The sequence below is a fragment of the Colius striatus genome, chromosome 1 (assembly GCF_028858725.1).
Source record: "Colius striatus isolate bColStr4 chromosome 1, bColStr4.1.hap1, whole genome shotgun sequence".
NCBI classification, from domain to species: Eukaryota; Metazoa; Chordata; class Aves; order Coliiformes; family Coliidae; genus Colius; species Colius striatus.
Window position 1 is genome coordinate 135418360 of NC_084759.1, and position 25307 is coordinate 135443666.

Here is a 25307-nt window from a genome sequence, read left to right on the forward strand (position 1 = left end):
GAAGCACGTATGTTTCATCCCAAGGTAACTACTGTCTCATTCGTCTTCATGTTTTCCATTCTATTCTGGAATTGATGTGCATGAAGACTTGCCATTGCCAACAGTTCTACTGCAGTGATTCTTTACCTGGATTTCAAAGACTATTTCTGTTCTGTCTTCAGTGTCATTTAGTTTGTTTGGGGTTTTTTTTCAGGGGGAAGGGGTGTGGGAACACCAGCCAACCCTGGTATGCACAGAATACCAGTTCTGGCACAAGTTTGTGCCAGTTGAGACAAAGTCTACAGTTAGCCACAGGGCAAACAGCCACACTCAGACGTCCCTTCCCGGGGAAAGGATCAAGTTCTGTATCCTTGCTACAGGAGTTTCACAACCTCAGGAATCAGCAGCAGCAGAAATTACTTCTAAATGCTGAAACAATTCCTGTTCAAATTCACTGCTTTTCTGACCCCATAGTGTTTTTCCTAACCCAGCAAGCACCTCTGCCAATACAAGTCTCTCACAGTAAGCCAATGCAGTTAACATCTTTGAGAATTTACTTTACTTTTTGAGAAGGTGCACATTTACAGTGGAAATGAATCACTAAATTGTGGTGGAAGACTTTCAAAATCAGATTGACCTAAGTAACAAGAAAAGTGCAGCACCTTGAATCAGCACTCAGACACACAGCTATGGGGTAAGTAGGGCTACCTGTCCAACACGTCACTGTTGAAGTGAAATGGAACCGAATCATATCACTGCTATTTCCGCAAAGTTGTTTCATACACGAATGTTCAGGTCAGGAAGGTCAAACGTAGTTGAGAAAACCCCATTACCCCTATAATACAAATCCCAAACCCTTCAAGCAGCTACTTATGGGGAAACAGTGTCTTAATTTGTACCTTAGATGGGTTGAAAGGATGTACATTTCATTTCTTCTGAGGTTACAGCTCATTTATTGTTTTTATGAGTTTGTATTGTTACATGCAAAGCCTTCAGCACCAGCTACAGATCGTCGTCACTGTAGTAGCGCTGCTTCAGAGCTCTGTATTTCCTGAGGAAGTACAAAGCCTCCAACTCTTTTATAACAAATTCTCCTCGTGCAATTAGCTCCCTAATTTTTTCAGGATCTTTCACATCTTTATTTTTTAGAAAAGCTGCTTTCAAACGGCTTCTAAAATAGTCTGCACCTTTGGGATACTCCTTTCCAAGATGCAGCAGCTTGAAGGAAAGAAAAAAGGAAAAAAAAAAAAAGGTTTAATTGGTTAACATGCTGTGAAGGAGTTTTGTCTGGTTAAGGAAAGCACTCACAGCATTTAAGACACTTACATTTTTGTATAGAGTCACCACTTCGCCTCTTAAAGAATTGGCCATTCTCACATTTCAGTGATCTCTTTATTCTCGTCTTTTTTTTTTTTTTTTAACCTGAAGAATAACCAGTTTGACATTAGCCTTCCACAGGAGCCCATCAATCACAGCCTCATCCTCCACAGGAACTGCAAGGTCCCTAACTAGCCTCCTTGATCTTACTGAGTCCTGTTCATTCTAACTCTGCTATCTTCTAGTCCTACTCTCCATCCCATTTAATCTTTCTTTCCATTTGGCTTCTCCTCCTCTTCCATCTGTCCTCACCTCAGACAACAAGAAACTTCAAGAATCTCAGCTGCTGTAACACTCGCTTATCTTTGTGCTGTGTGTTGGCTGCTTGGTTATGTGCTTAAAGTCTTCGGCCTGTGGTCTGGAGAAACATGTATATACATATGTGTATATATACATACTATGATAAATATATAGAAGAAGAACTAGGAATTTCACTGCACCACGTTGTTACACTGCACCACGATTGGAGGCCAGTGCATACTGACAAAACATAATATAAAAAAAGCAGCGTTGGTAACGACGTAAACCCGTTCCTAGTTTTGTAAATAACAGCAAACAGAACCAGTCCAATGTCCTCCCCGCCCCCCCTCCGACAGCACTCCCGGCGCTCCGGGAATCGTGTAGGGATAGGCCTGGGCCTGCCCCTCGGGCTGCTGCTTTCCCTGAGTTGCTAACGGAGGCCAGCATCGGTTGCCTCTGGTGCCCCCCGCCCGGGTTCCTCAGGGAAGGGGGCAGGAGAGAAGAGGAAGGCCAACGTCTCACCGACTTCACGCAGTAAGCTCTGCCGGCAGCGCTTTACGGCACAGCCGTAACGGGAGGCTGCGCCCTCCTCCCGGCCGGCCGGGGGCGGGGCGCCGGCAGGAAGGACGGACTGGAGGGTGCCGTTGGTGGCGGGCAGAGCGTGGCAGGAGGGGCCGGTCGCCTGGGCAACGCGGCGGCGGCGTCATGGTGAGAGCGGGGCGTGGGGAGTCGTGGCGGGCGGTCTTGGGGCGTCTTTACGTTGCGGTCGTCGGTTCCGGAGGCTTGCACCGGGGTGGCCGCTGCTGCTGCTGTCGCCGCCGCGTCCCAGCTGATGGCACTAGCCGGGCGCGCGCGGCGAGGAGGCGGGAGGGATTGGCCTGGGCCAGGCCCGAGAGGTTTGCTGGTGCCAGTGTAGTCTCAGGGCTTTGAGCTCTTGTAGGTGAAGAGACAAGAAGGCGGCAAGAGCAACGCTAACAGACGCTGCTGAGGTGGCGAAGCGGGTAAGGATTGGGCTGAAGTATTCCACATCGGCTACTGAAGTACCGGTAGGGAAGACAGGGTTTAAGACAGAAAAAGTCCTCTAAAGGACACGTTAGCTTTTCTGCAGTCCCCTGACCTTATACTATAGTTTGTTACCATGGCTACTTAGTGGGAAACACTGCTTGGAGGTAGCTAAGCTCGTGTCCAGAGATGGGCAGCGAAGCTGGTGAAGGGTCTAGAGAACAAGTCTTATAAAGAGCAGCTGAGGGAGCTGGGGCTGTTTAGTGTGGAGAAAAGGGGGCTGAAGAGAGACAGGATCACTCTCCACAACTGCCTCAAAGGAGGTTTTCGTGAGGTGGGAGTCAGTCTCTTCTCCCCAGTAAGGAATGACAGAACAAGAGGAAATCGGTTCAAGTTGCACCAGGGGAGGTTCAGATTGGGCATTGGGAAGAACCTTTTTACTGAGAGGGTTGTTAAGCATTTGAACAGGCTGCCCAGGGAGATGGTGGAGTCACCATCCCTGGCGACATTGAAAAGATGTGTAGATGAGTTGCTGAGGGACATGGATTAGTGGCAGTGTTACATTAGTGGTTGGACTCAAGTGATCATAAAGGCCCTTTTCAACCAAAATGATTGTATGATTCTAAAGCTTTGTTGTAAGAATTTCTCTACCATAGTGAATATCACTGTGTTCCTGTGCCCTCCTGTCCTCTCCTCCTTCCCCTTTCCCCACCTCCCAGGGGATATTCTCTTGTAGGTAATTAATCACATGGAAGTTAACGTAAATTCACATAGCGCTATGTAGGTGTTGCACAGAAAATGTAATTGTGTGGTAAATCAAATAAGGGATTCAGTGTTAGATATTTGGCTTTCTAGAATCTGTTCAAATAGTCGTTGGAGAAGTCCCCCAATTACATTTCTTTAATTCTTGTGCAGTTTCTTCATGAGTGAAAAAAAGAGTCGTTGGCATTTCTGTGTTTTTCCAAGTCATTGCATGATGTCATTCAGTGTTATTGGGAATAGCCCACAGTATCAGCTGATTAGTTCAAAAAAGACTGAAAACATTTTTTTTACTGTTATATCTCAGACCAAATTATGTATTTGATGTATGTTAAGCTTTTAACAGTGGAAATAAGTAGATATACTTCTATAACTGCAAGTGGGACTTAGCCTGATAAATCGTGATGGTCTGGCATCACATGTCAGTGGCTGATTTTCTGCAATATCGAAATCATTGTCATTACAAATTTTACAGAATACTTTTATTTTCTAATTACTTCTCTATACTTGATACACTATTCTCTGATACTCACTTTCCTTTTTTTTTCTCCTTGACTTTCTAGGGTCCCAAAAAGAAAAAAAAGGTAGGTAGATAGAAAAATACTGTAAGTCACATCCAGCATTTTGACCCTTGCAGTGTTCATTTAGACAGTGTGCCCACACAATTATGTTATTTTGGCAATTATATGGTTAAAATTACAAAACACTTCATGCTGAAATGTATGTAAGGATGAATTCCTTCTGAACGTAATGTCTACGAAACAGTATTTTTAAGAGGATCTGTCATAATAGAAGTGTTGTGACACCTTCACGGTGAGCAAATGTGGTTTTTAAAAAGTGGGATTTAAAAAAAATTTAACCTGTGTTCTGAGCTGCTCAATCAAAACACATAAGAGGAGCAGGTGTCTCCAGGACACTAAGCTTACGTGCCTTTTGCAAGGAAGCTGAGTTGTGTTCCTGCAGAGCTCCTAGACAGAAATTGGTGAGTGCAGCCACTGTGTGTTTTCCTTGGCGACGAGTGTCTGTGCAGAGAGCCAGTGTGTTGGCTTTAAGCCACAGGCTGGACACAGAAAGTGATGGATAGGGGGGACAGCAAACAGAACCCCAGGAAGCTGGATTTCATAAATTAATTCTGTGAGTTATTCTTACTTTGATGATAATTAAATTATCCACCGCTTCTCCCCAGAAAGAACACATTCACATACATTCCTTGGAGATCTGTAGACCTCAGTTTAGTCACTACTGTGTTCAGTCTTAAGAATGTGAAAAGAAGTTGACTAAAAAGTGATTGAAATAAGCAGATTTTCCATTTTCACTGCAAGGAATGTAATAAAAGGTTTAATTTTATTTAATTAAAAAAAAAAAAAAGCCCAAACAAACCAAAACTGGAAGGAACTGATTCTTCCCTGGAATCTTAATGGGTAAAATTTTTACCGATACTGCTGTAGGAGAATTTTGCAAATAAATGCCTTGGTAACAAATGTAATAAGATGCATGCCAACTCTGGGGAGTGTATTTTTTTGTGATTGGCACTAAATTTTCACCATTGCTTTTGTTCAAGCTTTATGATAACCCTTGTATTCAGTTACATTTATATATATATTTGTTGCCATACAAAGCAAAGTGAATAGACTTCCAAGTAGTTGTTTATCTGTGTCTGAAAATAATCTAGTCAGAATCAAAATGTGAGATAACAGTACTTTTTTTGTGTGATGAATGACAAAGGTTCTCCTTGATTCTTTTAAAGTTCTCTATCAATTGGGTTACTTGTAACAATATTTACCAAATTATTAAGAATGCTCAGGTGGAGTAGGTGGGAAGTTGTCTTGTGAAGTAGATACTTCTTAGACACCAGACTTGCATATATCCCGAAATGCATTTCTCAGTGTTCTAAAATCCACTAAGTTGTAACATCCACTTTTTAGCAGGTCTACCTGTTATTCAGTTTCTACATTGAATCAAAATATTTTCATATCCTCCTATTGTGGCTTTGTTTAGGACTGCCTAGCACAGAAAAATGTATTAATTCTAAGAGCATATGTTGTATGATAAAAGTGAGAAGAAAAATGAGTTCAGGATGTATATTGCCATTTTGGAGGCTTCATTGAGTGTTTAGGAAGTCTTAATTGAGGGATCATGTTAGAAAGGCAAAGTTAGGAAGAACAAATACTTCCCAACATGTATTAAAATAGTATTGACATTCATTTTCTTTTAATTTATTGCAAACGTTAAGTCCAGTGTCAAAAAGAAAGTTAGCAAAGCTGAACAACTGAGATTACAGAAAGAAAGAGAAGAAGAAAGGAGACTGAAAGAGGAAGGTACTGTGCACTTCATTTGTAGGGAATGTGGTAGGACAAATAATTGACTTCAAATAAATGGACAGAAAGTAATTTCCTAAACTGTAGATGCATCGATATTGATCTCTATTTCATGAACATAAGTGATTTGTCCCTTTTTCTGTGTGGACCAAATGCTACATTACTTGTTACCACATCCCGCTTCCCTATTACAGCCACATTCTTTAGTTGTTTCTACTGCAATTAGGAACTTGGGGCAGAGGATCTTTGTAATAATTAGTGTTGAGTTGGTTGGGGTTTTTTATGTTTTGCCATTATCTGTAGGAAAATTCTCAGCACATTTGAAAACCACAAAAGCCCACCCAGTATTTGGTAGCTGGGAGAAATTGTCTGGAAAGGACTTTTTCAAGGAAAGGCCAGAGAATACTTCTGTTGGCAGGGGGCTAGCTCATGTTCTGAAGGAGTAGCAGTGAAGGCGACTACAAACTAGGATAGATGAAAGGATGATTTGCTTGGGCTCCTGTCTCCCCCAAGTGACTTCTTCAAGAGCTTTCTGTTGAGTATCACCATGTCCCTTAAAACGCAATCCCAGTTGCTTGACTTTCCACTTCTCACCATCTGAATGTCTGCTTCTGCAGTTCAGTATCCCAACCCAGTCCTCCTCTCTGAATATCAGATCCACCTCTTCACAGGATCCCAGAATGGTAGGGGTTGGAAGGGACCTTTAGAGATCATCTAGTCCAAAAGCCCTGCTCAAGCAGGTCCACCTAGATCAGGTCACACAGGAATGTGTCCAGGTGGGTTTTGAAAACCTCCAGAGAAGGAGACTCCACACCCTCCCTGGGCAGCCTGTGCCAAAGTTCCCTCACCGTTACAGTAAAATAGTTTTTCCTGGGGGCTTGGCATGCTATGACTTCTAGTAATACTAAACGACTACTAATCGCTAGTAGCCTTTGTGGCTGGGTCTGGCAGCTCAGGTGAGCACAGGTAGATTTGGGAACTACTGTTGCTCACACTTCTGGGCAACACAGATCTACTTGAAGTGGTTTATGTGCAGATGGTGACATTTAAGCCGTGGTCTGAGAACATCTGGATTGATGCATAAGTTTTGCTAACTTAGGCTGAAGGCTTTGAGGTCAAAATCCATTTTAGTTTTCACATTCTCTCTAATTTTCTAGCCCCTATGGCAGCAAAGAAAAGCTAAAACTCTGAATAGGAGTAAGTAATCCTGAAGAGGATTTCAAGGAACAAACAGCTATAATATTGAAGTTGTGGGAAACCAAAGGTTGTAGGAAAGGAAAAGAGTAATTTGTGACTGAACTGCTCAGGTGGTTTCACCATGGATTTTGGATTAAGAACCTGGGTGTTGAAGCTGTAGATTAATGGGGAGTACACTTCTGCTGGTGTTTCTGAAGGGAAAAGAAGGGCTTCCTTATCCTTGTCTACACTTGTATTGTCACAGGCTGAGAGGGATATCCCCACAGGTAGTGTGTCTTAGCACTACAGTTTCAATTAATTTGGCACATTTGGAAGATTCCTGCACAATGAAAGATACATGTTTACATTGTTCATTATTGTGATTGTTATTACAGCTAATAAGAAAATAATTTGTTTGGGTTTATTAAGCAAAATATAATTATGCTCTTGATATATTTCCCAATATCCAGAGGAAGCCAAATTTCAAGCTCAACAAGAAGAAGCAGCAAGACTTGAAAAGGAGAGAATTGAAAAAGAGCAGATGGAAGCACTCGAGGCAAAAGTTAGTTTGTATTCACTGAAAAAATCTAATCTTATTTCTGAACTCATGAGAAGGTCTGTAAAACATTAGTAATTTAGTGTGAGAGTAGAAATTAATTTCCTTATGACCTTAGTGTTGGGAACTATATAGAGGAAATTTTCTAGCATCACTATATTAAAATGAATAATGAAAAATCTCGCCAAGGTACTCTTATATAAGCTCCCACAAATTGAGAAGGTGGCGAGCTGGATTGGTAGTAAAACAAATGCATGTAAAGTCAAGGGAAATGGTGCTATTTTTTTTTTTCTATAGTATTCTTTCACTAAGCAAATATTTGGGTTAGTGTTGCTTTGATTCTCAAAAATTCCCCAAGACAAGATAGTCTTGCCTGATTTTGATACCTAAAATGCTGTAGTTAAATACATTAACTGTGATACTCTGGTTTGAATAAATACCTCTCTTGTTCCGTTTTTACCATACTTTTAGTTGGCTGTATTTTTTCATTCCCCATAATGAAATTTCGGAAAGCTGTGGCAAGAAAATTTTTATATAAGTTCTATACCAGTGTTAGGGCAGATGCACTGAGTTGTGTGTGTGCATGTATGTAAGTGTATTTTTTGGAGAAGACTGAAATTCAGAACAAAAACTGATTGGTAGGATCTAAATATTTTTTGTGTTTCCAAATAAAAAGGAGAGTTACTAATTTTTTTCATTTTTTTCGTTTTCTACTTTCCATTTTCCTTTCTTTCCCTTTTCTCATTTCCTCTTTTCCCCTTTCCTTCTTTCCTCTTTCCCGAAAAAGTCCCTCTTACCTGTGCATCTTGTTCTTTACAGAACAGATAATTTCCCCTAGAGAGAAGAGGAATTTTAAATACTAAAGATTATAAGGAAAAAAAAATCTTGTACACATTCTTCTAACATATGGTTACATTTTTTAGCAGCTCTCATTAGAGCTAGTTCCAGGGTGATGATGTGGAAATTGTTCAAGTGAGAGTTTAACAATCATATGACACATAATGTTTGTCATATGGCTCAGCAACTAATGTGATGACAATAACATATTGTGAAGTACTGCAGTCTTTTCCATTAAATGTTTCATAAAAAAGCAAGTTACCAGTGTTTGGATTTGTTTAAATGATAACTCATTCACAAATCCCCCCCTTTTTTTCCTTTGATATAAAATTAACTGTGAGAAGTAAACTCAATATTTAACTCCTGTGTTTTATATATATATATGTATGTGTGTGTGTGTAATCAGAATAAAGAACGAAAGGAGTTTGAATTAGCAGAACTTCATTCACTGGAACAGAAGTTTCTATCTGCACAGCAGTGGAAAATGGATTATAGAGCACATGAAAAGGTAAGCTGTCTTTCCAAAATCTGCCCAATGTTACAGAGATTCAACAATGAACAGACTAAGGCTATGCCTTCATTACAGATCCAGGAGTTTGCATTTATTGAATTTAGGTGTGTGCTATGACTGCATTTCAATAACTGGGCATGCGCCCTGTCATCTGTCCTTTGGTGTACACTAAAGAGAAGAAACATGGACAAGGAGGAGCCTGTTGGGTGATTAAGGTATTCGGGCTCCAGAGCTTCCCTCAGCAGTCAAGAGAAACTGTAATTTCAAATGTTCTGGTATTTGTCTTTTCTATTTATTTAAGTCATTCTGCTTTTAAGCATTCCACAAATAAAGCTCTAGCAGGGCTTAAAAATATTTTTGTATCATTTGAGACGAGAGACAGTATTTGTCCCAGTCCTTTGTGGATATCAGAGGTCATCTTTCAGAGAGAGGCTGGCCAAAACTTTGAAGGACATGGCACAAATCTGATATCAGGCCTGGAAATACATCAGAATGCAGCTGAGAGTTAATGTCTGCAGTTTAGGGTGACATGCATGGTGGTTGAATCATCACCCAGTAGTACTGTATACCTGTAAAGAAAAATTTTAAATGGTAAAAGTATTGTATAAGTATGAGAATAATAAAGTAATAAGTAACTTTCTAACAACATTATTATAAACTATAAATATAGACAATATATAAACATGTTGCCTATGCTGTATGAAATGTAAAATAATGAAGTGTTACAAAATTAATATATGAGTATATATATATTCTGTACTCATATCAGTAATGGTCTGATATGAGATTTGGTCACTTTAGTTCCAGATAGGGTTAAATAGACTTACGGACACAAGGATTTTCTCTTTTCTTATGCATCACCTAATCCTTTATAAAGCCTCTGTGGAACCAACTTAGAACCATGGGATAAATCATGTTTGGAGGGACTTGTGAAATTCACCTAGTTCAGCCTCTTGCACAAAGTAGGGCAAACTCTGAATTTGGATCAAGGTAGTCAGGTTTTGAAAATTTCGTAGTATGAAGACACCACAGTATATCTGAGCAACCTTTTTGACTGCTTTATCACTCTTAGTGTAACAATTTTTCTTTAAAAGCAATTGGTGTTTCCCTTGTTAGAGCTTGTGATTGTTACCCGATTGTCATGACACATCATCCATGGGCTCTTCTGAAGAAAGTTTGCCTCTGTCTTCTCTCCAGACTAACCAAGCTTGGCCTATCCTCATGTGTCACTTCAAAACTCTGTTATCCTAACTGTCTTCATTTCCCTCCTCTGGACTCTCTTGTACTGAGGGACCCAAAACTGGCTGTAGCACTGCAGATGTGGCTTCAGGAACCTGCAGAGGGGAAAGTCCTGGGCTCACTGGTCACATTCTTCCTGGCATGGCCCACTGTGCCCTTATCCAGTGTGACCACAGGTGTGCAGCATGATAACTTCATGGTTACCTCTTGACACCTTTGGGTGGTGTTTATTGCCTTGTTCAGTTGATGACAAGCTTGGACTTTATTATCCTGGCAAACAAGAGATTCTGTTGGTCATTTTGAAAGTGGACAGTTGCTGCTTATGGATGTTTCTGAAGAGTATTTCTTGGAAGGAGAAACGTAAGAGTTTTGTCTGTTTTGAAAAGTAATGACAAAATAGAACTATTATTTTAAAAATAATTCTTCAAATAAAAGAGCAGTAGATTACCGGAAGTACTAGAGTTTGTATTAGTCTGTGGTTAAGAGTGTTTAGGGCAAGAGAAATATAATTCCAAGTGCTGAATTTCGACATCCATTTCTGAGCAATATCAGCTCTGATTAACAGATACGTTTACAAATTATCACGAGAATTATCTTTTTTCTCATAGAATGAGTGCTGTTATTTTTAGGGATGTGTTTTCTTGATGGTGAGACTTAAGCTCTGTTTTAAGAGCACAGATGTACAAGAAAGAAGTCAGATGTTTGAATTACTAAAGACTGATTGGTCTTTTATGTGGGAGTTTCCAGCGCTCCAGTCAGTGGAAATGGATATTGAAAGGATTGGGAAGGTCTGTTTTACACGGTAATGCAATCTTCAGTAACATGATGTTGTCTTCACAGTAAACATGGAGACAACATTTCCTTAATACCTTACTGTATGGATGAAAAAAGTCACAATACATGATAGATTGATCCCATGAGCTAATATTAGGCTCGTGTGAAGAGTTAAGTGAGTTTAGCCTGTTGCTAGTTTTTGTTTTTTCTTCTGCCACATTTAAGAATGGCAATAATTGATTTGAAAATAATAGTAACGAAAAAGCTAAGATTTCATATTCCGCCCAGAGGCTTCTGTAACAGCTAAACTGTTGCTGGTAAGGAGGGGGAAATCTCTTTCAGGGACAGAGAAAGGAGGAAGAAACATGATGGGATAGAACGCTCTTAAGCGTAAACTGCCAGTGTAGGAATTTTCAGTTCTGTTGGCAGTATCCAGTTTGAGAACCATCTGCCTTTTCCACTTGCACCAGTTTCTCATTTGTGTTCTTAGTCATTTATTCTTTCAGACCCTCATTTGTAGCAGGTACTCAATTGATTGCTTTTGTAGGCACACAAGCTCCTCCTGAGCAGAACAGAAACCACTTGGAAATGAAGAAGCATAAACAGCAAATGTTATGTGGGCAGAAGTATCTTAATACATTAATATCAAAGTAATCTGTTGGGTTTTTTTTCCTGAAATAGTGATATGTCAGGTGGTGTTACAGGCCTGTTTAGATGCAGGTGTGAATGTATCACTATCATAGATTTGTATTTCAGAATCCTCCTTTTTCTTGTATTAATCTGCACCACATGTCCATATCTACTTTTCTTTGAACTACTACTACCCGTATCTACTTTTCTTTGAACTATTACTACCCATATCTACTTTTCTGTAGTGGGAGCATTACCTCCGTTGTGATGGCAGACCTGACCCAACTGTACTGCAGGAAATAAATACTTTCATGAGCTTATGGCGTGAAGATCAAAATGAGGACATTCAGCTTGTGATGGAGAAGGGAGGACAGGTGCTAAATGTACGTGTTAAAGTGGTATTTTTTGGTTTAAGCGTACCAGAACATATCCTTAGCAGCCTCCTTCTCTTCTCTCTCTTTTCACAGCAAAGTGACTGAAAAACACAGATGTTTTTCTTCCATTTTTACAACTGCAGCTTTATTGTTAACTCTGGGGAAGGTTACTATTGACTTTAAATATGCAGTGCGTTTGAGGGATTTGTGTGTAATATTTCTACACTAAGCTCTACTCTGCCAACATCCATCTTCCCTGCTATGTACATTTAAAACAGTCTTGAGCCAAAACATAAAAGCTCACATCATATAGAAATGCTTTGGTGAACATCAGCCTCATTGTGTAATGCTTAGAGCCAGTAAAGCGTCGTGCAAGAACAGGAGTTCCCCAAATGCAGTCCACCAACCATTGATGGCTTTGTGAAGCCATTTTAAGCAATTTGTGGCTGCTCTGTAAATTGAAGGTTTTATTTTCATTTATGCTAACTTTATAGTTTTTTTTCAGAAAGTTAAACAATGTTTTCCAGAAACTGGGCGTGAAAGTCAGATGTGTCATACAAATGTCTTTGCTTTGGTTTGGTTCTGAGCGTTAAATTTCCTGTCTTACAATGCTTGCTGGGTGCCGCAGTTTTCACCTTCCACATACTGCCTTTTTCCAAGACAGCGCAGAATGTGCTAGTCCTGCCTAAGAATTTCCAGAGGTAACTCCTCTGTTTCCCTCCTTTGCTGCAGCCCAGGCCAAAAGCCTGGCAATTGCCCACTTCTTTCCCACACACTTCTTCCAGCTGTGGTGTGTTTCCTATTCAACACTGAAGCTGTTACAGCTACTTCAGGTCCTGTAAACATATACTGCCTTGCACTGTATCCTCAGTGGAATATTATGTCATACTGGGAGACAGGCCCCTACTACAAATGCAAGGTGATATCAAAAACATTGTCTGTTTTCTCTTGTTCTACCACACTTGAGCATTTCTTTCCTGTTCTACAAGTTCTTAGAGGAAACTGTTAAACACTCTGAACTGTGAAATCGTGTAGAACAGCAGCTCGGAGTTGAGGCAGACCATGTTAAAGGTGCAGTGCGAGAAAGACAGTAGTAGTTAACAATTCTTTTGCTACTGTGCCACACCTTTAATGAGCAGTAGCTCTGCCATTCCACAGCCAGGAAGAAGAGTCTGGCAAGTCTGGGAGGAAGGCATAAAATGTAGTGTGATGGTCACTTCATTTCAGTGCTGCAGGCCTTTTGGCCAGCTAAGAATATTTTAGTTCAATGCAAGCATTTTAGGATATTAGCACGGAAGAGAACAATGTTTTGACAGAATTCCAAACTTCATGCTGGTCAGTTTCATAAGCTAAGACTTCCCAGCCCATAGGTTAAGGAATGAAGGAATTTGACTACAGGAATGAAGACAGGCAGAGTTGTTCCTGGAAGTTCCAGCACTTTACATGGTTTTCTGTCTGCTGATGCTGGCTTAGCACAGTTTCTAGAGATGTAATAGAAAAGGATTACTTCTGTGATTAAGATGTTTAGGTGTAAAGGATGCAAATCTGCCTGATTTTTTGATGACACGTTATATTAAGGGTGATGTCAAAACAGAGATACTTTTTCCACGTATAATGTCTTCTAGTTAATTGAGAAGTTGCATCTTCTTTTGTTGGACACACCACCCAATGAGATAACAGAAAAAGAAACAGTCCAGTACCAGGAATCTATTCTGGAATTGCAGAATCTGCTTCATCAGAAGTACAATAGAGCAACAGAGAAGCTGCTTAAAGTAAGATCTACTATTTCAAAGTTGTTATATGCACATAAGGTTAGCTGCCAAGTATCTTGGGATGGTTGCTTTTGTTTGTTCTGAAATTGTCAGAGGTTAGTGTTTTGTTTTCCAAATTTAATATTTGAGTTTTCAAATCACGTTTCTAGCAGATGCCAGACTTGTATTTCATCAAAACTGCAAATCTTAGCTGTATAGTGGAAATTACCATTGTGAAGACGTTTAATAACAAGTCACGGTGAGGTCTTGTTTGATTTGGAGATGTGGAAAACAAGGGGTGCTGTATGAAACTTGTTTCCTAGTTTGTCCTGGTGATTTAAGTTAAAGCTAGTTGGCTCTACAGAAAAGCGCCAATCTTAAAAGTAGGTCATATGATTGGCTTGTACAGAGTTTTTAATACAAGTTCTTCTGAAAATTAAAATATTAAAATACTTTTAAACAAAGATCTTGGGAAGAGTAAAGAGTACTTAATCAAGAAAATGAAAATGTACTTGGGAATCTGTTTTCTGGGTTGCATGTATAGTGATCTTGCTTGTTATTTCAAGTATATGAACAATATCTGTAAATACTGCTAGAGGAAGCTAAGAAGGGAAAGGAGTGAAGGAAAGGGAAACCAGTTGTATGTTTGTTCACAGTCAAAACCCTTTGTAAATAAAGGAGTTTTAAATTCTTGATTGTCTTTGCTAAATTTGGGCTGAAACTCCTAATGTAGTTATAATTTCACAAGTTTTATATTGACAAAAATATAACCTAATCTGTGCTGTGGCTGTGGGCTGTGCTTTATTGCTCAGGAACTTTTTGAGGGGTTTATTTTTTGACTTGTCCTGAGAAGCATTTTTGAGGGCCAATGATTAAGGGAGAGAGGTGGTACCATTGAAAGGGATAATTATTTGGCAGCATTTTGACTGACAGAGTTGATGAAGTCAGAAAAAGAGAGTAGTTGGAATTTTAACATAGGGATTTGAGTTTAACTGTCATGGTTTAGTCCATAAATGCAACATGCCTGAGCTTGGTCTGGTGTATTTTTATTCCTACGTGCCTTTTTTTATTTATTCCAGGGTAAATGTAAGTAAAGTAAGAAGAAAATAAGTAAATAAGAAGAAAACGTGATTGAATCTTTTTTTTTTTTTTTTTTTTGCATGGTAGACAGCTCATGTGCACGAAGATTCTGACCCTGGAAACATGCAGGCTGTCATAAAGGACAAAAATGTTACTTTCTGTATTTGGGCCAACCTGAAGAAGAAAGTAAGGTGCAGTATACTGAAATGAGCTGCTGTTTGATTCCGTCTCAAAGTCATCCTATCAGGACCATTCTTTTTGCAGCTCCTGATCCCTTTAATGCAGTTACAGCTCTACTGGAGAAACTCAGACAGCTGTCAGTACAAGAAAGGCAGTACATCATGACATCCCGCTGTTTCTTAGACTGTGCCATGTAACAAAAGAAAATTTAGATGACTTTTAATATAGAACTTCAACTTGAAGAATACTTGTGAAGAAATAAAAATAAGCACTGCCAAACTTACCAGGGAATGTTTTTGTTTCATTTGGTGTTTTTTTTAACTGTCATTTACAGGTTGAAAAATCACACGTTTAGCGATGTGCAGCATGGATTTGATCTTCCAAAGCCACTGGCTGTCAGCAGTGTTGCTGTTCGCATATTGCACACTCATTATGACCACGTGTCTCCACTTTGGCTGCAGCATCAGGGTGTGCCAAAATTGGAGGTCTCAGATGGCAAAGAGTTGACTCTGGATTCAAAAGACAACATAGAAGTACCAGAAGAGGATGAAGAGAAATCCAGAGAGCCCAACATGTCTGCTGAGGAAGAAATGGAAGAAGTGTGTTCTGATGGGAGAAAGGTAAGTAAAACAAAAGTCCCTCATAAAAGGATACTCGACAGTGTTGCTGTTACTTGAGGCCCAGTCACAGTGTGATAGCTTCCTAGTGTGTCCTGGGCCTGAGAGCACTGTGTTCTTAAATGTTTTCTAGAAAAGGCAACTTGTGTTAGTACTGTGTTGCAGATCTTCTCAAGGGAATGGAAAGATGGATGGCCAAGGACCAGGGAAGGTTTGGATGAGGTGTGGTAGTCACCGTGCAGTTGGCGTTTGTGAGTTGGTGCTTGACAGTAGGATGAAGCCGTGAAGAATGTCAGGGGCTGCTGTAAGATAGTTCCATAAGTCTGTGACATGGATGCAGATGAATGGATTCTGATTCTGGGAAAGCGACAGCTACATAAAATCACTATGGGAATCCAATATTAATAAAGTTCACAGCATGCTGAATAGGATTCAGAGTTCAGCAGGTTTTGGTCATGCAGTTTCATGGTTGCTCGATGTCTGTGTGCTGATGGTTTTGCCACTGGAGAGCTTTCCCAATAGTGCTGCTGCTTGCTGACTTCCCCTCATGAGCACTCCTCAGTGAAATACGTTGGCTGTTGGGGTTGTGGAGCTTGCTTGGTTCTGTAATCTTGTTACTGGGTTTGGGTTTTTCACTTCTAATGTAATCTGTGACTTGCAGATAAGTGACTCGTGTTTTCTATCAAAACTTTCTGCACAAATAATTGTAACTCATCCTGTTTTATGTCTACTTAATATGTTTGGAGCAACGATCTTTGCCTTGTTCCTTTCCAGTCCCCGATGCTTGTGTAGTGAATCAGTGAATTCCATTTTTCTTGGTTTGCTTTTTTGCTTTTTTATAGGCTAAATTTTGTCTTTTGCCAATTTTCACCTACATTTTTTCAGATTTTCAGATTTTTCTTCAAGCTCTTCCTTTCATTCCTTCTCTTTTTCTTTCCCAGGGCTCACTCTCTCAGTCCACTTTTGTGAATTTTCGTATTCCCTCTTAAGACTTCACTTCTCTCGGCTCCTGCAGTCTCTCCTCCTGTCTGGCTCTGCCGGGCGTTCGCCCACACTGATGTATGCAAATACTTCTTTCCCTTCACCTTCTTCTGTCCTGTTTCAGGAGATGCGTGTTCTTCCCATGCTGTGGTATGCACAGCACAGGGCATGGGAGGTGCTTGTGCCTCCAAATGGATGGCTCGTGCTCTGACCTGCCCTTTGGCTACTTCTGGGCTTCCAGAGAAGCCTGCTATGATGCGAATTAATTTGTATCTGGGTTGTAAATTTGGATGGAAACCTCGGGTAATGTTTTGAAAACAAAGCAACCACTGAGAAAGGGAATAAATATCATGGGCAAGGTGTAGGCTGAGACTGAAAGTAAGGGTTCAGTATGACTTTGGATTCAACGTTGGCTTAAGTGTTGTGTTCTCTTGTAGCTGTAAAGCCAGCATACACATGACTTTTGCGTGCACATACTGCTAAAAAGGTGACATCCTCGTGTGGTACTTGGGGAGCTCAAGATGGAATTTACTGTGGGAACAAAGTAATTATTTTATGTTTAACTCTATTTGTAGATCTGTTCCTAAAGTAGGAGAGTACCTTTAACCAAAACTGTTTTTGCTAGCTAGGTAGAAAAGATTTCTCTGAAAACCTTGACCCTATAGCAAGATTGGTACAAATGTTGCTGGAGGAGTGGGACTCCACACTTTCTTCTTGGGCCTCCTCAAGGGGGGTGATACCCTCTTCTTTATTGTATCTATCTCTAAGTAATGAAGTCTTCTGCTTTTTATATAGAGTAACATCTTGTTCGAAGAAAATAGCAATAGCATAGCTGATATAAACGAGACAGAGGAGGAAACTGAGAAGAAATCAGAAATCTTGGACATACCATCACAAGGTATTTGGTTAGGCTTTTTTTCTGCAGCGTTACAAAACTACCTATTCTGTTTTTATTTTATGTATGGAAACTTGTGATCTAGATCTCTGTGCAAATGAAACAAAGTCTCTACAGTGATGATTATTACATCCAAACTTTATTGGCATTGCTATTAATAATTGTTAAATACAGGGAGAAAGTAAGAGAGGAGAATGGATTTTGTTCCCACGTTGTTGGGGGGGGTTAATGATTGTGTACATTTGTGTATGATTCTGCATATGTTTGTGTATGTTTCTGGATGAGACACAGTCTTTATGAATCTGACAGACTTTCTGGTGAGACTGACTTCCTCAGGGAAAAAAGGTTCAAATGCAAGTAGCCATAGACACTCAGGTAGTGTGGGTATTACTGAAATGTATGCATAAAGTGAGAGACATGCTGACACACTTTGCTAAAAAAAGAGGGCCTTGATTCCAGGAACTAAACCTGTTTTTCTGTCCCACATGAGCTAAGTTACAACTTTCTTAAGCGTTGTGGTGTCCTACAGTTTATAATAAGAGTGAGTTTTCTTGTAGTACTCTTAAATAGAACTGCAAACTGTTCTGCGCAGTTTAACTGCACTGTACAGGCTTTCCCGTGTAAGAAAAACCACCAAACCCCACCCCACAACACTTTCTGCTGAGCACAGTCCAAGAAACCAGTTGTCACCCAAACAAGATGGATTTCAAGAGAATATAAAGAAGTTGGGCATTATTTCTTTTGGTAGGACCTTGAAAATCCCTACCGTAGTGTTGAGTGCAATGCATGTGCACAGAAGTGTCCTAATTACACCTGAATGTTTTTATCTGCCTACTAAGAAGAGAACAATTATGTAATGATGCTTTTGCTGGCATGCTAATGATTTTCAACCCATTCCACCACTTTTCAGAATAGAGTTTGAAAGGATATTTAGTTCCCACAAATGCAGTGAAAACAGGAAGGCAGATAGGTGAAAAGAGGGAAGAGGATGAAAAGTACTGCAGTTCCTTGTACTAAATTTCACCACTGACAGGAAATTCATTTAGCTTGGAAAAATGGTTTTTGTTTACAAGAGACTTTAATGGCTTTGTATGATTACTTTAAAATGCAAGTTAAAGTGGAAGCTACAGCTGTGACTGCTACAAATACAATCTTTCACCTTCAGCACCTGCCCTGTCTTTTTATTTGCCTCATTTGTTTTCATAGCAATACAATCTTACCAAACCTGCCCAAAATCTACTGTACTATATATTTGTGAAATTCTTGTGTGATATCTTTTGCCAGTAAACCTTTATTCCTATATAAAAAAAATTGAATTGACTACAAAGTCAGAGCAGAGATTAACCAATTGTTTAAAATGCTCAGTACCAAAACAAGAAATGCTTTTCATTATCCATCTGTCTGTCTGTTCCCACATTTCAATTAATTGTTGAAAGATTTGGGGAACACCAGTAGGTGGTGCTGAAATGCTGCAGAGCATAAAGTGCTTCCAGCACGCAGGTGTTTTGTGCCAAAGTGAAAAATCAGGCAAGTGGGAAATTTCAGAGTCTTGGTTTAACCACGAAGTTGACTCACATCATTTTATTTTTTAGCTCAGGATCCGCTGGTGAAGGAAGAGAGAAGTGAAAAAAGAGAGGCAATAACTGGTGAAAGCATAGTTGATTTGCAGCAGTTTGTACCAGTGGGTGGTGTGTACCATATTGATGCACTGCAGCTTCCACCTCAGGTCAAAGAAATCAAGGACTGGAGTATGGTGGAGGTAAGTGATGAAAGAAACTCACCCCATGCAGTCCTCTTCCCTGTCATCCTTGAAGAGCTGTTCCTGAGGTGTGCCACCACTGAAGGTATGCAGTGTAGATGATTTCTTGAGCAGCAGACTTAAAGGACCAAGTTTTCAAAGAACTTTTCAATTGCACTTGGCCAATTTCTGGAGCAGCTGGGGGGTGCGCTGAGAGGTATGTGCTCAGGTAGTGCTCATCAGCATGGCTGCACAGATTATTGTGCTGGAAAAGATTCTTGGCCAAAGTACAAGCAACGGAAGAATTTCTTAGGTTTTTCCTATGCAAAAGGTAGACTTAAAGAAGGATGGTAACAAAACTACCACCAGTTCAATTCCAGCCTCTGCAAGATATTTGGGGACTATAGCCAATGTGGTCTAGTTTTTCCACTCATTGAGCCTGGTGCAGCGCTAACTTGCATCATAGTTTTTAATTTGAAGTTGAAAGTCTATGGTAAGTGAAATTCCCGTGCAAACTAAGAAAAGGGAGACTGTGGGTAGATCAAGAGACATGGGATCTTCATTCCCACTCACACGTACAGACCTACCTTATCAGCCAGATGCAACCTCTTTCAGTCCCTTTGACATTGTGTGGACAAAGCAGAATTAATCTGCTTTTGCCTCTTAGGTTATTTTGTAGAGACTGTGGATCTGTGAAAAACGACTGTGCTTACCGTGTGGCACTGTATTCAGGGTATTATTGACAGGACATGAAGGGTTCAAAGGCCTGGTGGTAGTCACCCTTCTACCATCTTCAACATTGTAGTTGGCACTGTGCAACATTAGCAAACCATTAGTACTAACAAATTTTAACTGATGCGTTGTTAAATTCTGCAAGTGATTAGGTAGACTGAAAGAAAAACAGAAGTAGGGTACTGCACTCCCTAATAGAAATATCATCTGGCCTTTTCCCATCTTTGTAAAGTTACAGGATGGATTGGAGTCATACTCATACCCCCCAGAAGCTGCTGAAGATGCCACATGTCCACCACTACAGATCACCCTTAGGCTTCCTGACAACGTGATGTATTTTGAGGATCCTGTGATAGCCCGATGGGATGCTGCAGGTAGGTACCTCAGACATAAATTTATGTCTTAAGTGGAATAGTGGAATTTATATCTGAGCTTGACTGTTTCCAGAATCCAGCTGTAGAAACATAAAGCTGATTTGGAGCCCAGAAATAATTTGGGGACTTCAATGTTAATTCCTTTGGGTTTTCCTGGTTTTGCTTCTGCATCTTACCTAATAGTGCTTGTTGAGGCTTTGGACTATAGTTTTTTTCAACATGAGTGGAATAAAATATGCAGTTTTTAATGGGTGATAGTACAACTGTGTACGACAGAACAAGTTGTGCTAGGGTGAAGCCATGTAAAGTCCACTGAGTCAAATTAGCTCTTGACTACATGTATCAGTATTATTAAGTTAAAACGTGAACGTTCAGTGCTAAAAACAAAATGTGGAATTTTAGTTATTAAATACAACCTGACTTTTCTTTTCTGAGAGTATAAACCTATTAAAACAGTTTGATTTTGCTTTTGAAAATGAGCTTATTGACTGCTATATGGTCAGTAAGAAATGATAGCTACATTAGTATTTGTATTTCTTTCTTTTGAGGATAAGGAGAAGCTCTCCTGGCAAAATTAGCCCAGTCTCATACCTAAGGATAATTAAAATGAGGTTAGTTTCTGCCCTAAATCAGTTACCTTTGTTTTGTGCCTGATTGTTTACCTTAACTGTGAATATTACTCAACCTAGGCTGTCTTTACTAACTAATTCTTGCACAGCAGAAGCTTTACCTACACAATTTTGTATTATTTCATCCTCTTGGTATAGGCCAACAGTGGAGAACTGATGGTATCAGCAACATAACATATGCAAGGCAAGAGAAGAGCATCACCTTTGAGATGGGTGCTTTTTACACAGTAGCACTTTTCCAGAATGCTCATCTCAACGTGCCTTATCAGGCCTGGGAGCTGCAACCTACTGGTACTGATGAAGCCCTTCTTACAGTGTCTACAAGCTTTGCAGTGATTCAGATACAAATTAAGGTACTGTAAATTATTCTTTAAAGATAATAGTTGCAGATTTTTTTTAAAGAAGAATTATGACAGTGTCCTTTGTTAAGAACTTGGGATGCTTCCACAGCAGCAAATGAGGGAGGATCTCTTCCTTTCCAAGCAGTGTAAGGAACAGGACAGGTGGTTTAATTTCTATTCTTTCTTTCCTCTGATCTGTCCCGAAGCAAGCATCTGTCTGATTGTCTGTAAAGCTCCAGTAAGTGCTTTGATATTGATACACCTTGCTGAATTCAAGAGTCTTTCACCCAGCTGAAACTTAAACATTGTTCCTCTCTCTTCCCCCCTACGCCAAGAGAAATAAAAGCATTTCAAGCAACCTGCTCCTAACGCTACTCATTTCTTCTAAAGCTTCAAGTTCACGTGGATCCTCACGTGTCTCATTGAACTGAGTTATAAGGCAGTAGCATGGTTTTAAGAGCCAGGATGTGCATAAGCTTGCACCGGTAGACCAGTGTCCCTTTCTTCAGGATGTGTGAATGCAAGTTTGCAGCCCAGCCTAGTCACTAATGCATACAATATCCAGAATAGCAAAGACACTAACATTTGATGCCTGAAGCAGAATAAGGAGTTTTCAGGACCAGTAAGTTGCTGTCCCCGGTTTGTACAACAGGATCATCAGTGTATGTTGTCTTCAGTAATGGTAGAAGAGAAGGATGTGCTTTCCTCCATCACAGGGAAATGGACAAGTCCTGTGGGCCTAAGAGCACTTTTAAAAAAAGCTGGTGTGAATATTTTCCCAGGAGAGTATTCTCACAAGTATGTCTCCATGAACAAGAAAGTAAGTGCAAGAGTGGATGTTTTTCTTCTTGGTTTTTTCCACCATTTTTTCACTTCTAGCTCTCTGTATTTTCTAACTTTTGCTGTTGCACTACAGGCTGCCCTAGCAGAAGTTAGGGCCTATCAACAGATGGCACTGGTTGCATCGGCTTTTGCTTTTGCTTGGAGCAAGTGGAACACAGAAGCAGGTCATGAGCAAGTAGTATTCAAGGTTTGTGGATTTAAACCAAAACTTCTAGAGAACAACACAGAAGCCTACCACCATTAGAAACAGAAGCAGTTAACTTCTGCAAGTTACAGTCATTGTCTTCAAGCTCATAGTGAGGCAGTTTTCAGATTTTGGATTGACTACTTAACAGCATTCAGTGTGTGTCATTAAAGCCTGAGAGCCTGCTTCTCCCCTGCTTCACAGCTCATGCATTTGTGATCTCTCTCCTGGGGCGCACATCTCCATAACACAAGCACTGCATAAGTGATAGTTCACCTAGGGAGGTTTTAGGCAAAGCTGGGATGATAGAAGCAGAGGTGATTTTCATGAAGTCTGCTAATCAGAGGAGCCCTACCCATAGCAAAGTTTTAAAACTAATATGTCAAAATTTCATCCTTGACCCTAGGAGGTTTCATTTGTATTCTGCTCCTAAGGAGGGAACAAATCCTTATCCTAACACTTTAATGCCAGGAGCAAGAATTAAAAGAAATGTTGCCTGTTGCACTTATTTACTGTTTCCAGCTGCATCTGGAGTGGTCAAACCTTGCATTTTAGGGGCCAACTGGATGGAAGATTTTTGTGTTGATCCAGTATCTAGTTCTCTTAGGCAGAGACATAATATTGTTTTAAGAGTTCAAAGCTGCACCTTGATTTTGTTTGGGTGCTACACACAGGAGTATACTAGAATTTAGAACTTTATACTAGAATGTATATTCTATCACGAGCTTCACCTTACAGCGCCATCTTTTCTTCAATAGGTAAGTGAGCATCTTACAGCCGATTCTGTGAAAGACAAAGATTGGTGCCTCTGTATGTTTAATGGTCAGAAAGCACAAAAGCTCAAGATCAGTGAAACGAGTGAAGCTTTTTCAGATGAGCTAGAAGAAGGTGCCGAATTTCACTCCACTCTCTACCATATGCTGAAGGATTTTGCCAGCAAAGATGCAATTGCTAAAGTAGAGGCAGCTAACTTCCTGTTTATTGATAGTGTGTATCAGCTGCTCCTTGCCACACGAGTTTTAACATACTCTTAAATACCGCATGCTTGCCTTGAGACCTTTATTATCAAAAGCTTTCAATAAAGTTACAGTTCAAGTCTTGAATTCTTTTCTGTTCAAATCATTGGAACAGCTTCAATGACTAAAATGCAAACATTTCATTTTTGTTAAAGCAAAATAAATTCTTTATTCTCTTGTGGCTAGACCACAGTCGTATTTATTGTTAGCTATGTTCAAAAACTGCTGTTTTACTGTACACCTTAACAAAACTGAGACCTTTTTAGGTACTTGTAAGGATTACTTTTGTCAGAATGGGGAGAGAAAACAAATATTCAAGTCATGCTTTAGAAAGAAAAAAGTCATCTCCCCACCAAAAAACACACCTTCAACTCAACAAAACCACCCCAAACATGTAACCTTAAATACGCTATTCTCAGTTTCTCACGTTGTCATCCAGAACTTGGAAGTGGAACTACAGAAGTCAGAGCCTTTGTTATACTGGGGGTGGCCCATGGTGTTGAAGTCCTGTATATGGCCACAACAGTTGCTGTAGTGAAGTCCACGCGTCCCCAGTTCCTACAGGTGCTGCGTCTGCTGGCCGTTGAAGAGAGAGCCCAGTGAGGAAGCTTGTGAGAGCAGCAAGCAGCACCAGGATAGAAACAGAAACCCACAGAGTTTTGTTAGCATTGGAAAAGGAAGCCTTGAAATGGGATGCCCACGATGATATTAAATTGCACCTGCACAGAAGAATAAGCCAGAGAGTGGTTTAGTTTTTCTTCAACACCTGGGAACTCTTCACTCCCCCACCCCAAAAAACCCTCAAGAAAACCAGACCTCACAAACAAACGTTCAGATCCTTAACCATCAGAGGTGGCAAGGTTGGTGCTGTATTGGGAGCTATACAGGGTGGTAGCTTATGCTTCAGTAAGCAAGTGCTTGATAAGCTGTTTAGGTGACTGACTGAACTCGTGAGCCCACCCCTGCTCCCTCACCACAACCCTGTTTCTGAAGAGGATCCAGAAAAGCTGATTTTCAGATCATCAGTAAGTCTGGCTTGCAGCAAACATTGAGAGTACTGGCCTGTGTTCTATTGTTTTCTAGGGCTTTGGTGCCGCCTTTGAGGTTGGGGAGAAGTCTGAGCCTCACTAACTATCCAAATCCTAGAGCTGTTAAGATCCTGGGTGCCTCCACCCTTTATCAAACAATAGAAAAGGGTTGTGTTTATTCTTGCTATCTTCTCAGTTTTACACACCAGCATATTTATCTTGTCTCCCCCCTTGATCAGGAATGCTCACAGTGGAGCATTGTATATTCACGTGGAATAAACAGCTTCTCTGCAGAGACAGCAAGTGACCTTTCCTGTAAGACAAGGGCTTCCGAGGGATACTTGTTTAGGAGAGCAATCTCTTCCTTGACCTGAGATAGTCAGAGAAATTATCTGGAATAGTCCAGAGTTCCTTAGTAGTGGATGTGTATATTAACGTGTCACATCCATCTCTGGGTGTGCCAAGCTGCTGCCAAGTTCTGCACAGACCTCAAATTCTTAATCATTTTCACAAGAGTACGTGTTAGCATGACCTAGTAGCCTAGCTGTAACAGCTGGCAGAGGAAACAGGAGAGGTGAGATCATAGCATAAGGCTCCTCTTTACCTCACCAGCTAGAGTTAGTAAGGAATCAGTCTCTGGCACCTGAAATTACTCATTCCTGGTTGGTTTAAACAGTGGGCATTAACAACCAAACCAAAACTACAGCTTTACTTCTACTTGCCGTGTCTGCTGCCCAATGATGCGAGAAAAACTTACACTGATTCTAGGCTCCATTTTGATGAATGTTTTCCTTTTTCAGCGATACTTTCTTTCCTGGATGGTGCTCCCTGTACCTCAGCGGGCAATTCTGACTGCTCATTTCTGAAAGCAAGAATCAGCAGTTCTTAAGCTTCTTTTCCAATCAAGCATTCAGTTTGAGAGAACCCACAAGAAGCTGTCTTCATAGCCTTGTTCAGGTGTTGGGCACTCAAGAGCACACTTAAAACAAACCAACCAACCCACCCTGCACATGCATTTTGGAGGAGGTTGCTCTTGAGCTTACTTTGCTTCAGCATGTTGATCTTCATACTCTGCCCAGGAATAGGTGCTGATGAACCGCTGTAGTGAAGGACGCTTCTCATTTTGCTTTGCTCCTAGTTGCCCCC

The 25307-nt window shown here is 40.4% G+C and overlaps 3 protein-coding genes across 10 annotated transcripts in view; 1 reads left to right on the forward strand and 2 right to left on the reverse strand.

The window, feature by feature from the left end:
• Positions 1 to 924: 924 nt before the first annotated feature.
• ETFRF1 (electron transfer flavoprotein regulatory factor 1) lies at positions 925 to 2190 on the reverse strand. The gene is made up of 3 exons (XM_062008960.1): positions 2119 to 2190; positions 1306 to 1401; positions 925 to 1197 (listed from the first exon to the last, which is right to left on the reverse strand). Exons 2-3 carry the CDS (start codon positions 1348 to 1350, stop codon positions 982 to 984), a joined length of 261 nt encoding a protein of 86 aa, XP_061864944.1. The 5' UTR covers positions 1351 to 1401; positions 2119 to 2190; the 3' UTR covers positions 925 to 981.
• On the forward strand, positions 2187 to 23282 carry DNAI7 (dynein axonemal intermediate chain 7). 6 transcript variants are annotated; one of them, XM_062008911.1, is made up of 15 exons: positions 2462 to 2597; positions 3921 to 3941; positions 7322 to 7413; positions 8651 to 8752; positions 11644 to 11781; positions 13398 to 13544; positions 14691 to 14794; positions 15118 to 15403; positions 17177 to 17279; positions 18869 to 19035; positions 19979 to 20120; positions 20888 to 21102; positions 21743 to 21910; positions 22007 to 22120; positions 22876 to 23282. In XM_062008911.1, exons 3-15 carry the CDS (start codon positions 7393 to 7395, stop codon positions 23149 to 23151), a joined length of 1983 nt encoding a protein of 660 aa, XP_061864895.1. In that variant the 5' UTR covers positions 2462 to 2597; positions 3921 to 3941; positions 7322 to 7392; the 3' UTR covers positions 23152 to 23282. The 6 variants fall into 6 exon arrangements, with proteins under 6 accessions (XP_061864912.1, XP_061864931.1, XP_061864884.1 ...); XM_062008900.1 differs by lacking the exons at positions 2462 to 2597; positions 3921 to 3941 and adding an exon at positions 2188 to 2304; XM_062008919.1 differs by lacking the exon at positions 3921 to 3941.
• The window catches only part of IRAG2 (inositol 1,4,5-triphosphate receptor associated 2), a 36171-nt gene continuing 34023 nt past the window's right edge, over positions 23160 to 25307 (reverse strand). For all 3 annotated transcript variants that reach the window (XM_062008880.1, XM_062008870.1, XM_062008887.1), the window contains 3 exons: positions 25205 to 25306; positions 24919 to 25023; positions 23160 to 23852 (listed from right to left, as the gene is read on the reverse strand). In XM_062008880.1, coding sequence (XP_061864864.1) covers positions 23609 to 23852; positions 24919 to 25023; positions 25205 to 25306 — 451 coding nt within the window. In that variant the 3' untranslated portion in view covers positions 23160 to 23608. The remainder of the gene's footprint in view (positions 23853 to 24918; positions 25024 to 25204; position 25307) is intronic.

Excerpts from the sequence above, each read along its gene's own strand:
- ETFRF1 (XM_062008960.1), bottom strand. The coding sequence starts at position 1,350 with ATGGCCAATTCTTTAAGAGGCGAAGTGGTGACTCTATACAAAAAT. Across the intron at positions 1,198-1,305 it reads TGGTGACTCTATACAAAAAT|CTGCTGCATCTTGGAAAGGA; the intron begins GTAAGTGTCTTA and ends CTTTCCTTCAAG.
- DNAI7 (XM_062008900.1), top strand. The coding sequence starts at position 7,393 with ATGGAAGCACTCGAGGCAAAA. Across the intron at positions 7,414-8,650 it reads TGGAAGCACTCGAGGCAAAA|AATAAAGAACGAAAGGAGTT; the intron begins GTTAGTTTGTAT and ends GTGTGTAATCAG. Across the intron at positions 11,782-13,397 it reads AGGGAGGACAGGTGCTAAAT|TTAATTGAGAAGTTGCATCT; the intron begins GTACGTGTTAAA and ends AATGTCTTCTAG.